General features: G+C 37.1%; 2 protein-coding genes and 2 pseudogenes across 3 annotated transcripts; all 4 read right to left on the bottom strand.

Moving 5' to 3' along the window:
• Window positions 1-5: 5 nt before the first annotated feature.
• Window positions 6-1,857, bottom strand: LOC137715164 (pentatricopeptide repeat-containing protein At5g66520 pseudogene; annotated as a pseudogene).
• A 608-nt stretch (window positions 1,858-2,465) lies between these two features.
• LOC137715803 (ER membrane protein complex subunit 8/9 homolog) lies at window positions 2,466-5,287 on the bottom strand. The gene is made up of 5 exons (XM_068455150.2): window positions 4,948-5,287; window positions 4,655-4,801; window positions 4,499-4,558; window positions 2,894-3,057; window positions 2,466-2,798 (listed from the first exon to the last, which is right to left on the bottom strand). Exons 1-5 carry the CDS (start codon window positions 5,152-5,154, stop codon window positions 2,768-2,770), a joined length of 609 nt encoding a protein of 202 aa, XP_068311251.2. The 5' UTR covers window positions 5,155-5,287; the 3' UTR covers window positions 2,466-2,767.
• A 1,300-nt stretch (window positions 5,288-6,587) lies between these two features.
• On the bottom strand, window positions 6,588-9,444 carry LOC137715474 (heterogeneous nuclear ribonucleoprotein 1). The gene is made up of 6 exons (XM_068454816.2): window positions 9,216-9,444; window positions 8,906-8,946; window positions 8,387-8,550; window positions 8,161-8,260; window positions 7,835-8,004; window positions 6,588-7,563 (listed from the first exon to the last, which is right to left on the bottom strand). The coding sequence occupies exons 1-6, from the start codon at window positions 9,398-9,400 to the stop codon at window positions 7,039-7,041; spliced, it is 1,185 nt and encodes a 394-aa protein (XP_068310917.2). The 5' UTR covers window positions 9,401-9,444; the 3' UTR covers window positions 6,588-7,038.
• Window positions 9,445-10,069: 625 nt separating this feature from the next.
• Window positions 10,070-13,046, bottom strand: LOC137716533 (pentatricopeptide repeat-containing protein At3g61360-like; annotated as a pseudogene). Its single transcript, XR_015961059.1, has 2 exons — window positions 12,909-13,046; window positions 10,070-11,805 (listed from the first exon to the last, which is right to left on the bottom strand). The product of XR_015961059.1 is annotated as a pentatricopeptide repeat-containing protein At3g61360-like (transcript).
• Between the last annotated feature and the right edge of the window lie 5,830 nt (window positions 13,047-18,876).

Below are 18,876 nucleotides of genomic sequence, written 5' to 3'. Positions count from 1 at the left end.
TCGTCTTACCAGTAATCCCGGCAGGAACAAAAGCCATCTTTGAAACAATGGAACCGGTTACGGTCACGCACAACGATCTCTGTACTAACAATTGCTGATATAAGTTTGAAAGCAGCATGACAGTCCTCGCAAACACGAAGATCATAATTCGAATTGGTGTTCCATGTTTTGTGTTGATGAACCCGAAAACCAGCACTAATTTCCCTCTATGACGATAGAGAAATTTTTCCTTCTGATCCTCTTCCATGTCTAGCAGAACAACTGAGGTGTTAGGCACATAGCTTCATTTTCTCAAGTAGTTTCTCCCACATTTGGACGATCTCTTGAGCTTGAGGACGGGTTTCATCCCCGGCTACAAACTCATGAACCACTCCATCCACTGTAATTGAACTCCACCCGGGCGTCCTCTCACCCCTCGATCCCTCATTATCTTTCTCACCGTTGCTGTGTCTTCCCACCGTTGTACTTCTGCATAAATGTTTGACAGAACCACATAGTAGCCATCATTAAGTGGATCCAATTCCGAAAGGTGCTTTGTTGCTTCTTCAGCGAGTTCAATGTTTTTGTGAACTTTGCATCCGCCAAGGAGAGCTCCCCATACGACACCATTGGGCTTGATAGGCATGTTTGTGATAAACTCGATCGTGAGCCTCTTGAAGGAGCCTTGCCCTACTTAAAAGATCGACCATGCAACCGTAATGCTCAATTCTAGGAATTATACCATAATCGTTAGTCATGCTGGTGAAGACATCACGACCTGATCCACAAACCCAATGTGACTAGAAGCATGCAACACTCCGACAAAGGATACATCATTCAGATCCACGCCTTTCTGAATCATTTTAGAGAAAAGTCTTAAGAGCTTCCTCAGCTTGCCCATGCATGGCAAACCCTGCGATCATAGCTGATCATGACACAACCGTTCGCTCTTTCATCCCATCGAAAACTTTGCAGGCATCCTCCAAGCATCCACATTTGACATAAATTTCAATCAAAGTGTTGGAAACCCGAACATTTTTGCTAAACCCACTTTGGTTCGAGAACTCATGAATTCTCCTACCCAAACCCAAGTCCCCCCAGTCAGCACACGCCACAAGAACAGCCACTAACATCACCTCATTTGGCCTCACGCCAGACTCTTCCATCTCCGAAAACAAACCAATCGCCTCCTTAGGCTTCCCGCATTGAACAGACCCTGAAATCATCAACGTCCATGACCTCACACTTCTACCAGGCATCCGCAAAAAGACATCATACGCTCCCTTAATATCATCCCTCTTTACCAACTGTGACATCAATATATTCCTGGACACATCTCTCCACCACACAATGTATACAAATTCAGAATCATATTCATCAAAAATAAATTCGACTGAAACCCAAGTTTCTCCACATACCCATGAACCACCCTTCCAATGGAAACATCCAACAAACGTGTGCATGCCTCCAGAACGAAAGACAGCTTAAAACTATCTGGTGAAACACGAAAGCTCTGCAGCTGGTTAAAAAGCAGAACTGCCTCAATGGAGTCGTTGCCTTAAGCAAAGGCTTTCAGTGCTTTCAGGCACGAGTTCCAGGCTTCGGTCTCGGAGGTATCAAGGTGGTGGAAGAGTTTCCGGGCGTAGGAGAAGCTGGGGTTGAGTGAGCAGACCAAGGCGATTCGAGAGGGAGGGAGGGAGGTGAGGGAAGAGTTCGTTATGATGAGGTGGGCGTGGAGTTGTTTGAGCTCGGATGGGGAGGCGGAGCTGTGGAGGAGGTGGGTTGCTGTAAGCTTTTGGGGAGTGTGAGAGTCTGTGATGTGGTTCAGAGGATGAAAATGGAGGCAAGTGACCGTTGAAAGCATCGAGACTTTTCAAAAGGTAGTTGAGTTTCGGTTTTTTTCTTCTCTTCTGAAGCGTCGGCCTTTGGGTTTTATACACGAGTGAGGGTAAAATGGGAACTTAAGGTGCAAAATATATTTTTGGGTGCACTTACATAAGTGTGGAGTTTCTTGAGCTTCGGCTATAAACACTTTCGCTGAAAATAAACACTTTCACCGAAAACGTTTTTAGTTATTTTAAAACTTTTAAAGCATTTCAAGTAAAATAATGCATTTGATAAGACGTTTCATCCATCCGTTTGCTATCAACACTTATTTACCAATGTTACCAACAGTTCGTCTGCGTAATATCAGTAGCTTGTACTTTAACAAAGAGCAGATTCCCGTCCACATATTATCTACTAGTGTTATAAACAAGTCAACTACTCTATATCGACATTTCATCTTTTAATAAAGAATGGATACAGGGAATGAAGGAAGTAGGACGAAATCATATACACCTGTTTTATACCAACGGTGCGAACCAAAGACTTCCGGTCAATGTTTTTAACCACTTGAGCTACAATCTTCACGTAAATATGATTGCGTTGACAACGTTAACCCAATGTCTAACAACATAACATTGTAAACCCAGTTAACAAGAAAATTTGATGCAAAGGAAAGATAACTTGAGGTGCAAAACTGAATTGACATTTTTGTTCCAATTCTACAACCAAACCATAAACCTCATTTGAAGTGGTCCACAAAAGAAGATGCTGAAACCCTATGGCGTCGAACGTAAAAGTATGAGAAGATAATTGATATCCAGTTTTTTACATCTCTGAAAATTCCTTACAAAAAAGAAAGTGATGAGCTTGACGTCAATGTATGCCCCCTTGTCCTCTAAACCCAGCACGAGAAACTGAGTTAAGCATGGAGCCATTTGCAATACCGACAGGGATGGCCGATTTACTTGAATAGTTCTGGGTTCAGCCAGTCCCTGTCATTTACATTTTGAATCAACATCAGTTTACCCTATCAATACGAATATTAGTTGAAAATAAGATAACAAAAATTAAGGTGTATTGCACTCACTTGCTAATGTCATCGAGGTGATCATCGAAATCTACAACATCCTGCCATTTTTCGGTAGAGATGTAATCCAATAGAACAACATTTGCTGATGGCTCCTTGATGGTCAACTGGTTTCCATCCGATCCAACTAACTTCCAAGTCCTGGATGCATCCTTTGTGTAGAGCTGATTTTTCGAAAGGTAGAAAAACAAAGATTAAATAGGAGGAAGACGAAGTTAGTGTCGACGAAGATGAAATCACTTAGAATCAGATCCAACTAACAATCAGGTAATACAAAACTGGATTAACATAAAACGAAGTTAATATCAAAGAAGATGAGGTCACTAAAGAATCAAAGATGGTTTCAACATAGAATCAATTCAAGACAAATAACTTCCGGAAGATTTAACAAAGACTGTCCATCTAAGTCCTCGGTATTACCAAAAAGATAATAATATCTCATTTTTGTTGTTTCCCGAATAAGGACTATTGCCAATTCCTTCAAAACTCTATTGCAATCCTCACCATGCTAGCTTTCCAAACAATCGAATATATCAACGCCAAAAGATATTAAAGGGAAGCCATGTCAGGGCATAGTTCAAACAGTGTGGAGCTCTGCAATAGTGATAAGGTAAAGAATTCTAAGAGATGCTCTGAAGGAGCTCTTCAAGATGCAGTAAACACCAATTTGATTAAAAATTGATCTAATGAAGAAAACGATGGAAAATGTGAGGGTCACACAGATACTCTAGAACATAGATTAGGAATGGGAAAAGATGGTGTCTATGGTTATCTGCAGGAAGTAGGTGAAATCTAGTATCCCCAAATTCAGCAATGGCTTATAATTTAGAAAAATGCGGGTTCGCTAAATGATAATCCTAAAATAATACAAGAAAACTAAATGTTATGAAGGGTGGGTGAGGATGAAAAATATGACAGTGTATGAGACTATTAAAAATATGTTAGCTTCTGTCTGGGCCGCCAAAAGAAGGAAACAACTCCGGCAGCCCCAAAAATAAAAACTTTATTAACTTAGCCTAAAGCACATTACACTCCAAGCTTTTGTAGCTTAGAGTTGGTTTGAAAGGAAGGTCCAAAAGGTAATCTCATTCACCTTACATTTGGATTAGGAATTAGGCTGACCTGCAATCCCATTGTGGATGTTCCGCTTCTCAAGAAACTTTAGCTCATGGAGTATGCCTTTATCTAGTTCATTTCTATTTCAGTAAAATGACTTAAAAAAAAACTGTGAGATGCACAGATTGGCATCAAAATATAGTCTTCTAAATGTTAGAAAAGACATCTCAAAAACTTCGTGTACATATATACCAAATTATTTAGTTCTTCAAGCTCATGGTTAACTTCCCAAGTTTATCAACAACAATCGACACCAACAACTTTGAAACATAATGTCCAATTATTACGCTAGGAAAACAAAAACGCATACCTCACACAAATTTCTCATTTCTCACATTTTTTTAGCTAAGACCGACAAGCGGTTCATACAATCAAATACACTCATACACTCATGCACCCATTATCATATAAATAGACAAAGAAAAAGATCAATGCTTTTCATAAATAAATATGCATCGCCCCCAAACAGATAAAGTTAAAGATACACACCTGCACTACGGGGCTCCGGTCCTTAGTCTTCGACAAAGCTTCAAGCTTCCTGTTATCAAGCTAGAAATGGATGAAAAGACATGAATGTTAAAACCCAATACCAAAAAAGCAAACATACAACGCAAACAGAACTTCATGGACTGAAAAATTGCATACCAAAAGAATTGCGGCTTGAGGAAGGTAGCGATAAATGTGATCGCCGACGTTCTTGGCAATGCCGCCGAGCTCGTGATCGTCAAACCTCTCGTTAGCATGGAAATACCCCACTATGCTCACTCCTTTAGCAGCAAAGTGCTCCTCTATCTGTCCCAATTCAATCACAACAACCAAAAATTAATCAAATTACAGAGTTAGGGCACCGTTTGTTTCCCGGGAAAATCCCAATTCGAGTGTCTGAAACCCTAGAGGAACAAAGTGGTGTGAGAAAAAGAGAGGATTTTGGGACCCACCAGGATGAGGGAGATCTCGAGCTGGGGGAGGAGGCCGATGTGGGAGTGGAAGAGAGGGACGGAATCGGTGATCTCCACGACATCGTTGTGGGAGGAAACGCGACCGAGGAGGATGCCGTTGACGGCGGAGGTCTTGTGATTGAGAGCGTGTAGCACTAGCTTTACGTAGGCATTTTGTGCGATCTCGTAACGTAACTCGCCACCCATCACTCACTGAGTTGGACTTCACTTGCTGAATCGCCGGCAACAGAGGAGAGAGAGAGAGAGAGAGAGAGAGAGAGAGAGACTGAGAAAGCAGAGTTGAGAGAGAGAGAGAGTCCAAAATTTCAGTGTTTTTGTAAGTTTGGGGATCTGAACGTTGCTATGCGAATATTTCGTCTTTTCCTGGAGATCGTGGGAATACATTATACGGATAATTTTCGTTAGGTATTATTTATATTTAATTTTAAATTTTAAATATTAAAATAATTTCTAATCGCGCGATATACAATAAACAGTTACGATTATGAGATCTCTAGAATTTCCAGAAAAAGAATCCACGCTGAATCCTTTTCCTTTTATTTTTATTTTTTAACCAAACTCGGTTCTTTTTTTCTCGATTTTTTTTACCCCACATAAATCAATGAATGAATCCGAGACATTATTTTTTTACATAATTTTTACACACGTTTTTGTAAAGTCTAAATATTCTCTCAAAGATCATGTTTGCCAACAATCATCAAATCTAAAATCATACAATCGTTGAAATAAGAGTTTTGAATTTCTTTGTTGAATCGTATTCATCAATTATCTTCACTAGTCTTAATAATTTTGAATTTATCTAATTTTTTGCTTAATGACTACTTTGTTTAAAAGGGAAGTGCAAAAGGTCAAATAAAAGTGCGAAAATCGTTTTTTAAAAAAAGCGTGCAAAAATCGCTTACAAAATCATTCGTAAACTGTTGGAGGCCGAACCTAGCCATAACCATGTTGCTAGTTCCATCCTTGCTCACTGCCCACAGTTCGATCATTGTCTTCCTATTTATTTGGTGGTAATTAGCATCAATGTTTAAATAGCCATGCTAGCGCAGCAGGTGCTTGACTCAAAACTTGGGCATGAAATTTGGAGTATGGCGGGTTTCGGCTGGCGAAGAGAACGATAACAAGGGCAGTTGCATCAACAGAAAAAAAAGGAAAAAAGGCGTGCCCGACCATTTGGAAGAAGGAAGTTTTGCTCCCGAAGTTCGAAAAACTTGGAAGAAATCGGGGGTAAATATAATTGTATAAGCAATTAGTAAGTTAAATGCATCACATTTTGTTCAATCAAAACTACACAGCAATCAAAAATACAAAGAAAGATATTTGAAAACAGAACTAGGGCAAACTGATAAGGTCAAATTTTCCCTCTACCAAAAGCAATCAACCGCGTTTGCCAAACTGGAAAATCACACACTTGAAACTTGCATCTCGTATAATTTCTTAATGATTTGGAAAGTAGAATCACAGATGAAAGAGTACCATCTTACAAAGGCAAGTTAAAAAATATTCACCTGAATCTCAACACAAGGCCGTATGCGAATGCACACGAAGAGAACCCTAATGAAGAACCCTAACGAAGGAGCACATACAAAACTACAGCCCTGGACAGGAAACACGAATAATAGTACTAACGCATCAAAATATAACTATAAGTGACCAAATGCTAATGTAAACATCACAGGCTAGGCTAAGCAGATAAATTAAACCATTAGAGCATCTATCTAGATCACTAATTAGATTGTAATAAACTCCATCATCCGATACTATAGTCTACAACATACTAAATCATAATGAAACTACACGACGTCTGCAGCAGACACCAGGTGTTTCAATCTACATAGTTTTTCTAAACCATACAATATAGAAATAGACTAATAAACTCTTCTCGCCATAAAAAGTTTCTCAAACTGCAACCATAGGGAGTCTCTAACAGTTCCAAGAAAGTGCCTAACCGAGTGCCAGACGAATCTAAGCAACCTGTGTGAAACTTCTATGGCAAAGTTTAAGCAATTGCATCGAAAATCCTTCATTACTATCTTGCATAGGGATGGTACTCACTAGCACCTTCTATTTCTACCTTCCGTAGGGGTGGTACCGACTACTGCTACTATATCCCCCCCTTCCATATGGTCCACCTGCTCCTCCACCATAAGTAGCACCAGGACCAGAGTCATAGCCACCACCATAGTTTGAACCTCCATAACTTCCATAGCCTTCATTGCCTCGGCCATAACCACCTAAACCACTCGCATTATAGCCCCCACCATAACCACCACCATATGGTCCAAAGCGGCTAGAATAACCAAGGGAAGTCTCACCTCGATAGCCACCTAAGCTACTGCTGCCAAAATTCCCATAACCACTGCCAAATTCGCCACTATCGCTACCATAACCATAGCCATAACCACCACCATATCTACCACCAAGACCACCTGGTGTCCTATAGGGTCCAGGGCCAAACCCTCCATCAAAACTACCATAAGAACTGCCATATCCACCAAAGCCATCATTGAAAGAACGAGCCCTAGAATTGCTACCATATGCAGGAGCAGATGGTGGATTTGAGGCTTTCTTTGGTTCAGCTTTCTTGATCTCCACCTACAACAAAGCAACTTAGTTAACCTAGATTATTTAGAAATGGAGCTACTGTGATCACCCTTCCTGAGAAGATCTATACCTGTAACAAACTCCACCTAAAATTAGTTCCAAATAACTAACTTGAATTATTATAATAACTAACGGAAACGAAAGATAACAACCCTTTAATGCATAGATTTAACAAAACAGCAGAATGCAAAAATTGATGCTCCATGTCAAAAAGGATTTTGTATACATGCTGTTTACACAGAGACCTTCTAAACAAGCTCACCTGGGTACCCTCCATATCAATCATGTTTCCTTTAGATAACAATTCATCTACAACTTCCTCACTGTCAAAAATAACAAACCCAAAGCCTCTAGAACGATTGGTCTCATGGTCTCGTATGATCTGGTGTTCAACCACTTTCCCATACTCAGAGAAGAAACTTTTCAACTCATCTGCACAAATTTAGCAACCAAGTAAAAGGAATGAAGATGGTAATGCAAACAAGCTTAAGTAAATGTCGAGCAAAAGTTCAGTGTGAAACTAATAGGAAAGTGGCAACCTTCCGTGTTGTAAACACACTAAAGCAGAATAAAAACATAAAAGCATACCCTCGGAGACTGATGATGGAATGCCACCAACAAATATCTTCTTTGTCTTAAAATCCTTTGATTGCCCTTGACCTTTCGGAATGGTTCGCTTGATCTCAACCTGCATTATCCATAGAATTAATGTCATATATAAAATAAAGAGTATAAATAAGTAATAGCATCAATTCCTGAGCACCATAATTTACAGTAAACCATACAAAGATGCAGTCCTAAACATCTACTTTACCTGCTTTCCATTAATAACATGAGTTTCCTCAATAACTGCGTCAACAACTGATGGATCGGCATAGGTAATAAACCCAAATCCCCGTGGGGTACCGGTGAAGCGATCTTTCATTATCACTGAGTCCACTATCTCTCCATATTTCCCAAAGTGCTTGGTAAATGTTGCTATTGATCCCAAGCAAATAAAATAAAAGAAAGCGCAACACATTAGTAACAAAACAAAACGATAAATTGCATTTAATCTAAAACCATACAAAGCCAACTAACCAAGCAAGCTGAAAAATAATCTAAAATCATCCAAAGTCAATTATAAACCCAAAAATTAACCATAAGGATTCTATAAACTTCACTAATTTCATGCCACATAATTTCGCCGCACAATGCCACAACTTGAATTTAAATTTACTTCTTACAGGGAAGAAAAAGAATAACCTTTGCTAATTAACTTTGTGAACACAACAAAAAGGTAAAAATAAAATAAAAAAAATTATACATCTTTACGTTAGAAAAGAGAACTCACCATTTGTAGTGTCTTTTGCCAATCCACCGATGAAGATCTTTCTGCGAATTACCGATAAAATATTAAAAACAATTAGCAAACGTGAGGAAACGCCGCAAACGATGCCCCAATGTTTGAATAACGAGAAAATACAGGAAACAACAGAAACTCCAGCTAGAAAATATAAAGATGCATAAAATCTTCAATTTTATTTTCTCAGAAAGATCCAATTTTCTCGAATACCAAACAGAAAACAGCTAAATTGGGTGTATGGAGAGAGAGAGAGAGAGAGAGAGAGAGAGAGAGAGAGAGGGAGGGAAGGAAGACGTACCCAGGGCTGGCGCCATCGCCTGAGTGAGGATGGCCGGCATTCGACTTCGAACCCATTGCGCTCGATATCGGATTTTCTCGGGAAAATTTGATCAACAAAAAAGGTATGAACTTTAAGAGTTGGGAGCGCAGAGAGAATAACAAGATTAGGGTTTTTGAGTGGTGGAGAACATTATTTTTCCCCATATATATTGGAGGGTGTAACAGTATGTGAAATGTCAACCGTACCCCTCATATCGTATGGTATGAACACATCGAAAAGGATATATACTACGGTTTGACACCGACCTCTATTGCAAATTTGCAAACAAGCCACATCCAAACACAGAGAACAACTTATATGAGTCGGGAATATAACTAAAGCAGTATTTTCAACTACTCACATATTGTTATATAAGCTAAGTTACATACGATGCATGATTTTATTGGATTATTAAGGATTTTTGTTAAGGATAAGTTTATCTTTTAAAGGTGGTAATAAATTTCCTTATTCATGATTTTCTTTCTAAAAATTTCTAGTAATAAAATCCACGGAAGAGAAACTTAACCCATGATCTCAAGTGCATCGTGTAACCACTACCCCTTTGAGATTCTCTCTATAAAGCAATTGTGCTCATTATCGCTTCTATTAGAAGCGCTTTAACAATAAACAAGCTAAATTGGAAAATCACTTGCAAGTGATTCATGAAGAAACATACAGCACGTGCTTCTCTATGAAGCGCTTCTTTGGGCCAAACTGCTTCTAATTTTTCTGTAAATTGCAGTCAAAAGTGCTTTTGGCCGCCAAGAAGCACTTCTATTCTTCTAGAAGACTAGATGGACAACATGCCATCAATATATGCTCTTTTAACCAAGTGATTGTTTTCGTGATTAGTAAATCATGGATTGATACCAACAACAACAAACAAACTACAAAAAGCATGGACATCATCCATTTATAACAAAGAACGTCCCTACAATTCTGTGTCAGTCTATGCAGGATCAGCGATCGTATGCCCTTTTCCTGGGGGCAACAGGGTATGCAATTTCCTTATCATCTGCTTCAGCTTCCTCAGCTTCTCCATCTCACCTTCCTGAACCAGAAAGCTTTCCAATGTCCGAAATGAAGCTTCACTCATACGTCTCCTTCTCTCCACCATTTGTGTCGAGCACTCAAATGCTTCGTTTACCCTACCGCGGGAGCACAATCCCGTTAACATAAGGTCCAATGCATGACCGTGAGGACAATATCCTTTCTCCACTAGGTATCGCCACAAATGCAAACCCGAATCAAGCTGATGATTTACACAGAAAAATTTCATTATCATCACCACCGTTCGCGTTTTGGGCACAAAACTTCTGTCAACCATTTTATGATATGGTCTGGAAACGCCTTCGATATCGTATGTCCTCATCAAGCCAGAGAAGATGGTGTGGTAAGTCATATCATCATGCTCAATATGATTCTTTTCCATCTCATCCATCAAGGCGACTGCCGACTTCAGATCTCTTGATCTAATAAGTGAACTCATCAAAGCATTGTAAGCCCCAGTATCCGCAAGCAAATTTCTCAAGCGAATCTCATCAAATAACTGTCGTGCCTTGATTGGATTTCGAGCAACCCTGCTCCATGGATCAGTGTAGTGATTGTTTCTAAAGTAGGCGACAAGTTTTCCTGTTCCATTCCTTCAAAAAGCCTCAATCCGTCAGCAAAGCAACTTTTCTTACAGTAAGCGTCGATTCTGATGTTATAAGTTACACTGTTTGGCTTAAAGCCTCTTTTAACCAGTTCATGGTAAAAGAGTTCTATTGCAGTAATATCTCCTGATTCCTTGAACCCCAGGAGCAAGATATTCATGGTCTTGGTGTTGGGTGAAAAGCGAGAACGCATCTTCATGAACACTGAACGTGCCTCCTTCATCTGCCTTTCGGTGCAAAATGCTCTAAGGAGTACGTTGAACTCATCAGTACCAAACTTCCTCCCAGCGAAAATATCATTCTCCAGTTTTTCAAATGCTTCAAGGACATCTTCATACGATTGAAATTTTGCTATTTTCGACAGAATGATGCTCATTGACTTAAGGGTAAGCAAGGACGGGTGCATCCTGCTTATTTTGGCCATCAACTCCCAAGCTTTATCAAAATAACGCATCCTGGTAAGGATGTGCAGCATCTTTTCAAAACCGTCTGAGCTTGGACATAACAGGGAATGATTGAGGGAATAATTAAAGAACTCAAGGGCCTTAAGACCGCTGGAATGGGCTGCGAAAAGGTGACCAAGAACATTCTCCACAAAACTGGTGGAAAGAACTTGTGGTGGGATGTACTGGAGAAGAGTCGGGTGAAGTGGTTGATCAGGATAAGCATGGTTGTTAATTATTCTGGCGATCGTATCAATTTCAATGTTGCTTTCTGACGACGGTAGAATTTGGGTGGACAATTTAAAGGCGTTAATGAAAGAAAATTTTAGGTTAGAAGAATTTCAGTAAGCTGATTGGATCTCTTTAGTCTCGTCAAATGGAGCATTCTCTCCTCAGTTGAACTTAACAATAAGCACAACTGAGTCGGCAACTTGAAATTTCCATTTGGAAATGCTCACTGATCTCAATACCCTGGATATCCAAGCAAACGAAAGTTAAAGGTCCAGTAAAGCTTAACAGTTAGACAAACAAAACATTATAAGTACGAGCAGGAAGTTGGAAAGCAACTATAACAGTGCAATCTATGGCTAAGTTTCTAGGCCTAGTATTAAAACAAATGAATCACTTCACGCAGCATAAGAATTAAGAAAAATAATCACACCACAGTGATTAGACACATTGATTCATACGCTACAATCACAAACAAACTATTAAATTGGTATAATTTGATTTTAGGCTCATGAACTGTAATGATTAATTCAAAGAGGCGACCAATAAACTCAAAGAGGCAACCAACTCACACGAGGAATAATGCTTTCATGGGATTTCAACATCAGCCGTATATTTGTTGATCCAAGATTAATCAGGAAAAGGTCACGAGAACGAGCATGACAAGCACCACAAGAAAAAGTACAGCACTAATTATTTCTAAGCCAATCATTCATATCGTACACTACCTCTGTGATTTCTGAAATAAATATTTGCATATCCTGAAAGTCTTGTAAGAAAACATATAGTGAACAAGATGACTGCATAGGACTTACAAATTTCATTCTCGTAAAAAAATTAAAACGAAAAATCCCTAAACTAAAACCTTCGGGATCCAATTTAGCTTGCTTTGGTTCATTCTGTTACTTTACCATTACGAAAATTCATCCATCTATCCATACGTTTGTGTAGCGAGAGAGAGTAGGATTCAATTAATATAAGCCATATTCATCTCTACAAAATTCAACATAACGACAGAAAATCATAAAAAAAGAGTGCTGTTATACAAACCATTCAAACACAACATTATGTTCTACAAACCAAAGCAGAACGGTGTAAACGATGAAAGACAATATATTTACGAACCCGAATCAATATTCAGGCAACACACGAGCAACCCAGATATCAAAATCTTGCCAGTGACACATTTTTCATACCAATTTCAAGATAAAGCAAGCAAAAATAGTGCGCACTGTAGTTGTTCGACGGAATGCCTCAGAGAAATATAACAAACATAAGCCCAGAAAGTGGAATCTAAAGAATCAGAGTTCAATACAAACACGAGGCAGAGCCGCAGAAGCACTTACCGGGAAAAGGTGTTGGTGCTGTGTTGCGTGCTTCAGCTTTTACAGTTTTTTCCGTTGTGCTCAATTTTTGGTGGTTAAAGAAGCGGACAAGTATGTCAACTACATAGTCTACTTAGGAGTTTGAGAGATCCTCTCCGGATCTCACCGTTTAAAGCAAGCATTAAGAAATCTGAATCACTTAAATTAAATTATGCGGTTCTTATTGATCCATTTTATTGACCTCATTTTATACATAATAAGGGTCCGGATCTCTTTCTCTTAAACGATTTGAATTTCTTAATTGTTAGACTTTAGAGAGTGAGATCCAGAGAGAATCACAATCCCTTACTCAGTACCGAGCTCTTATTTTTTTGTTTTTCCTATTTTTTTATCTGACAATCAATTTTTAGTTTGTTACGCAACTATCAACAGTGAGTATGCTCAAATAACTCAGAAACTTGCAGCATGCCTAATGTGACCTAAACTGATAATAGTCTCTCACACTCTCGACTTAAATTTTCATACAACTAATCACTTTACAAGCTCGCACTATAAAGATCGGCACTTAGGATTGAGATTTGTTTGGGCTAATTTGCCAATTTGGCATCGGGCTTCCTTTTTTGACCAGAAACAATATCATAGCCTTTCATTAATCAACACCATGCAATTACATAATGTCATTGGGTACATAATTTCAGTGACCAATAAATTAATCTAAAATGAATTTGCACAAAGTAGACTAGTAACATTAAACCCCTAGTAGATTGGAATTTGGTCTTATTGGTGGTGAAACAGCCTTTAATTCCATTGGAAATACTTCCCCGAACATGAGAGATTTTTCAGTGTGACCGAAATACGGGATAGTATACCATGTGTTACTATGCAAATACTAGGATATATGTGTTAAAAAGTTAATAACTTAAAAGGTAAAATTTTACACCACTTATATAAAAGCACGTGATGTACTACTCATGTTTCAGTCACAATGAAAAATTTCTTCCCGAACATTACTTTTCACGTGTGAATGCGGAGCTGATTGGCTGCAGAGAAACAAAATAGAAAGCTTGCAGACAAAGCAACATGAACAAGAGATCACAATTATAGACAAGAAATTCGAAGCTAGGGTTTACAAAAATTAGGGTAAATAAAAAAAAATTACACAAACTCATTCGTTCGGTGCGGTTTGCAAGTGTGGTTTGGAAGCGCGATCAGAAACCTAAATAAAAATTAAAATAAATTCCTAATTGGTTAAAAATTCAATCATTAAATTCAGGCATATAGTCTAATATCTAAGTAAATAAGATGTTGGACTTCCACCTATGCGTTTCAGGTTTAAAACTCCCTTAACCCTAAATTATTGTAATAGTGAGTTTCGAACTTTCTCCTCCCTTTAATAATAATAAAATTTAAAAAAAAAATTAGAAACCCTAGCTTAGGTATCTCTCCAGCAATGACTATTTTTCTTGGACAAGAAGAAGGTAACTCTCTCGCATGGGGAATTGGATATGAATTTAGCAGAGCATATTCAATTAAAAATTTGAGGGATTTAAATGGAAAACTAATGAAAATGGCTTAAAAACTTTGAATTTTAATGATAAAGACACAATAAATGGTAAAGTGAATAATATCAGGATTGACTTTTTAATGTAAAAATGTGGTTTTTCGTTAAATTAAACAGTACCGGAAACTTTTCGTTAAAGTTCCCATTTATAAATAGGTAATGCTAGGGAGAATAAATTTTAAACCAAATGATGAGGATGTTGATCATTGGTTTATTACTTAAGTGTTGATTAACGTGTTTACTTCTTATTAATCACACATCATTTGGTTTGAAAATTTGGTCTCCCTAGCATTCTTCTTTATAAATTTGTGTTGTTTGTTTCAGTAGGTTGGATGTTGTTGGCGGTGGTGCTATGGGCGGTTGTCGTCGCTCGGTTATCGCATCATTATGGTGCTGCTCAAGGCACCTCAAATACTGCGGTGAAGAAGTATAGGAGGCAGTGGAGGAAAATTACCGCTCAACGCGGCACGTCTGAAACGCAAGACCACCTAAAGAGAGAAATTACTATTGATGGCACCTCTTATGCGGCTGACAAGGTCGAGAAGTATAGGCAACGGAGGGGAGTCACTCTTCTAGGCCGTAATGTTCCAAACCCCATCAGGATTTTCGATGACTCTGGGTTTCCAAGTATGTATTTTTTGTTGTGACGTATGTTCTAATGCCTTTCCTCTTTGTAGCAACAGTGTCTAGTCTTTTCTATCTTTTTTAATCCTAAGTCGAGATAAATTAGGAATTCTTTGGGATCTAGAAGATCTTTCCTAATAGACTTTGTATTACTTGGAGAATAAGCTTCTCTCATCCTTATTACTATAAATAAAGACACATGACTTGGGAATTAACACACAATTCCTCAAGTCTATTCTACAATCTCCGCACCCCTTAGTTAATATAGGCCACAACACTTTTTTATTTTTTTCTTGTATTAATATGGTTTAGTGGTATTCATCTTCACTTATAATGAGAGGTCTTGGGTTCGATTCTCGCCAAAAACAAATTTGAACCACATTATTGCCAGCTCATTGCAAGACTAAGCCAATCTCCTCCCCTTTAATGTAAATAATATCGTTTGTTTAAAATAAATAAATAAATAAACAAGTTCCCTTGTTATATATAAAAAACATATATTTCCAGTTGAATATCTACATACATATTGATTTGATCATTTCTGTTGATCATCACAGAAAAAGTTATACAAGAATTTTCAAAAGCTGGATTTGTTAGGCCTACACCAATTCAAGCTCAAGTATGGCCATGAGGATCCTCTCCGGATCCTTTTTGTAAGGATTCTGAAGATTTTTAAATTGTGTCTATCCATCGTACATCGTGCAGCTAGAAATCATTTTAAATACTTTTATTTTTAATTAAATATGAATAGTACTTGACAAAAACTGATCATATGATATACGATGAACAAACACGATTTAAGAATTTCTTGGATCCTCATAAAGAGAATCCGAAGATAATCCTCCTGGTTTCTAAAGCTCACCAATTCATAAGTGCATTTGGTAATACCAACCACTCACCACAACTTCATCAATGATTCTGCTCTTGGCAGTCTAATTGCAAAGATCATTGCTTCAATTTATGAACCCCTACTATACCTACCTACCTAGGTTAATGGCCATCAATTAGAGAAAAAAAAAATAGTATATTAAGAACACAATACATGAAGTGTCATACTATAATTAGTTAACATGAATTCAAAAGGATAAAGTTTCAAGAGTTGGGTCATATAATGCAACTCAACTACCAAAGTACCAAGATATTTATTCAACTCAACTACCGAAGTACCAAGATATTTATTCAACTCAACTACAAAAGAATGAAGATTCGCTGCATAAAAATTGACATTACATGCATGCTCTTTAATATTTCTCAGCTATACAGCCTGGGGAAGCACGTGAATCGTGATGAAACTCCTGCATGCTTACAAAATAAGGACGTACGTACTCGATTCTCTGTGCATGCATGGACTACTGTAATATTACTAAGTGAATATTTAATGGTGCATGTGAATCCACTCACCAACGAAAAAAGAAAAGAAATTGGGAGTGAACATGTTTTGGCGCCCTGTGTAGTTTTGTTTCGAATGTACTCAACCTCTTTAGTTTCACCAATTTGAAATCAAAACGTTTCAAAAGTTTTAACATATATATCTTCCCATGCCATATGGGGCCATAACTTACGCCAAGTACAATTAAATTATTTTGGGATCAAACCATTGGTTTATTACTAATTACACTGTTATTATCCTGTTATTTTCTTCAACTTAAGTCTTATCACCTACATAAGATCTGAGGTTTTACTGAAAGTTGTCTTGGTGCAATTAGAGTAAAAAAAGGGATGAGCTATAAGAACAGAAAAAGAAATTTTTAGTAGAATATATAGGATAGTATTTTAACAACGCGTGGCTTCTGCCTTGAAAATATACTTTGGTGTGGGAAAATAAGGGCTTTAGATGTGAGAAGGCTAATTTCCACTGGCAGAGCCAATGAAGGCTGGATCATTTGACCCTTTTTACTTTTAAGTTTTTATTATATGATTTTATGTATTTGGTTTTTTCATATCAAAGTCTTTAAGGTTTTGGCCATTTTTGTCCATTGAAAAGTATGATACTTTCATTCTTTGATCCGTATCCTCATTAATATAACTCATGAATGAAATTTACCATTTAGTTTTTTTTTTCTTTCTCTTAATTGTGTCAACTATCACTAATTAGCTAATCATGCACCTAATCCTAATTATACGATTTATGTCTAATAATGTCATATTTGAAATATAGAATTAATTAATATAGATTAAAATTAAATCGTCTTTAACGAGTTTTCAAACTATGATTTTGTGTTATTATATATAATCTTTCGTCATTTTTTTTCTTTTTCATTTTAAGCTTATAGATATTTAAGATTAACTCCCATAGTAGAATCTTTGGCTTCGTCACTTCTAATTTCTACGATGGGGTAAATATAAGTATAAAGATTTTTAAGCATTAAAATGTTGTAAACATATTTATATACGTTAATCTAAGTAATTTGGTTAGGGTTTTGTAAAAAAAAAAAAAAAAAAAAAAACTTCATGCAGTTTTAGATATTGATGACCATTAACCTAGTTATGTATTTATAGGTGAGGTTCATAAATTGGACATGATTAAGCCCTAAACCCTACATCGATCAAGTCTTCACTTAAGTAGTGTTTCTTCCTGTAAACTTCTGTTCTTAAAAAATACAGAGTGATGTTTCAAATTTTTGCAAAGCTAAGATTAACATATATATCTTCCCATGCCACTTGACGTAGAGGTCATAAGCTAGCTATAAAAAAGAATTGGGGTGTGGTTAGTATAAGGAATACATCGAACACAAAATATTAGAAAGAATTAGAAATGTATTTTATGAGCATATTCGTTCATAAATATTTTATCTCATACATGTCTTTGTAACATGAAGTTCTCTATTTCTTACTAACTTTTCCTCTTTCCCTCGGCACCTGAAAATCTCTCACCAAACATAGCCGAAAGAAACTTTGTAAAAAACCACGTCAAAAAAGGAAAAACCGATAGCGAAAACCAAAAACGATTGATGGTCTATCATTGAAAGACAGTTGTAGATAAACCGTTTTGCCATGTATATGATATACGCTAATTAGGGACCAATTGAAAGGATCTTGGATACTTTTTGTGAGAATATAGAGAATCAATCAATCATATTCGTTCATCGTATATCGTGTAGTCAATTTTCGTTAAGTACTGTTTATATTTATTTTTAAATAAAAAATTTAAAATAATTTCTGAATGCACAATATATGATGAATGAACATAATTAATTGATTATCCAAATTCCTACAAAGAGGATCCGGTTAGGATCCTAATTCCAATTGAGCACATCCATTAAGTATATTTTCTAGTATCATTAGTCATTCTTATTGATCAAATGGTTGTAAAACTTTACACTGTGCATGATGCGGTAGTTGGTAAGATAGGGATCCAGATCTTCTTCGGATTTAAGGATCTTAAGCCTAGGGATCAATTGATTCGACTCATTGAAAATTGATCATTGATCTAACGGCTACAATTATTATAACTTTTAGTGGAATCCTCTATTTGTAGCCGTTAGATCAAATTTCAACGGGCCGGATCAATTGATCCTTAGGCTCAGGATCCTTAGATCCAGAGAGGATCTAGATCTGTAAGATAGAATGCATTTACTTGTGCTCATCTGTACAGAATCCAAAATGTGCAAGAGTAAGGAAAAATATTCAAAAAGTAAAGTTAAAGAAACTAAATCTATTGATTAAATTTACAAATTAAATGATGTATCACAAATAAAAAATAAATACATTTATTAATATTTAAGTAATAATCTAATCTTCAATTTGCATATCATTTAATATACAAATTCAATTTCTATTGCATTACTTATACTAAAAAACATT

Source organism: Pyrus communis, chromosome 3 (genome assembly GCF_041283825.1).
Source record: "Pyrus communis isolate YQ-2024b chromosome 3, ASM4128382v1, whole genome shotgun sequence".
In the NCBI taxonomy this organism is placed as follows: Eukaryota; Viridiplantae; Streptophyta; class Magnoliopsida; order Rosales; family Rosaceae; genus Pyrus; species Pyrus communis.
This window is presented reverse-complemented; position numbering and strand designations above follow the sequence as displayed.

Bases quoted from the DNA above. Each gene is read 5' to 3' on its own strand.
- LOC137715803 (XM_068455150.2), bottom strand. From the start codon at position 5,154: ATGGGTGGCGAGTTACGTTACGAGATCGCACAAAATGCCTACGTAAAG. The intron at 4,559-4,654 runs GTATGCAATTTT...ATCCATTTCTAG, and splicing joins CTCAAGCCGCAATTCTTTTG to CTTGATAACAGGAAGCTTGA. The intron at 3,058-4,498 runs GTGTGTATCTTT...TCGAAAAATCAG, and splicing joins ACCGGAGCCCCGTAGTGCAG to CTCTACACAAAGGATGCATC.
- LOC137715474 (XM_068454816.2), bottom strand. From the start codon at position 9,400: ATGGGGAAAAATAATGTTCTCCACCACTCAAAAACCCTAATCTTGTTA. The intron at 8,947-9,215 runs GTACGTCTTCCT...GGTAATTCGCAG, and splicing joins GGCGATGGCGCCAGCCCTGG to AAAGATCTTCATCGGTGGAT. The intron at 8,005-8,160 runs GTATGCTTTTAT...AAATTTGTGCAG, and splicing joins TCCATCATCAGTCTCCGAGG to ATGAGTTGAAAAGTTTCTTC.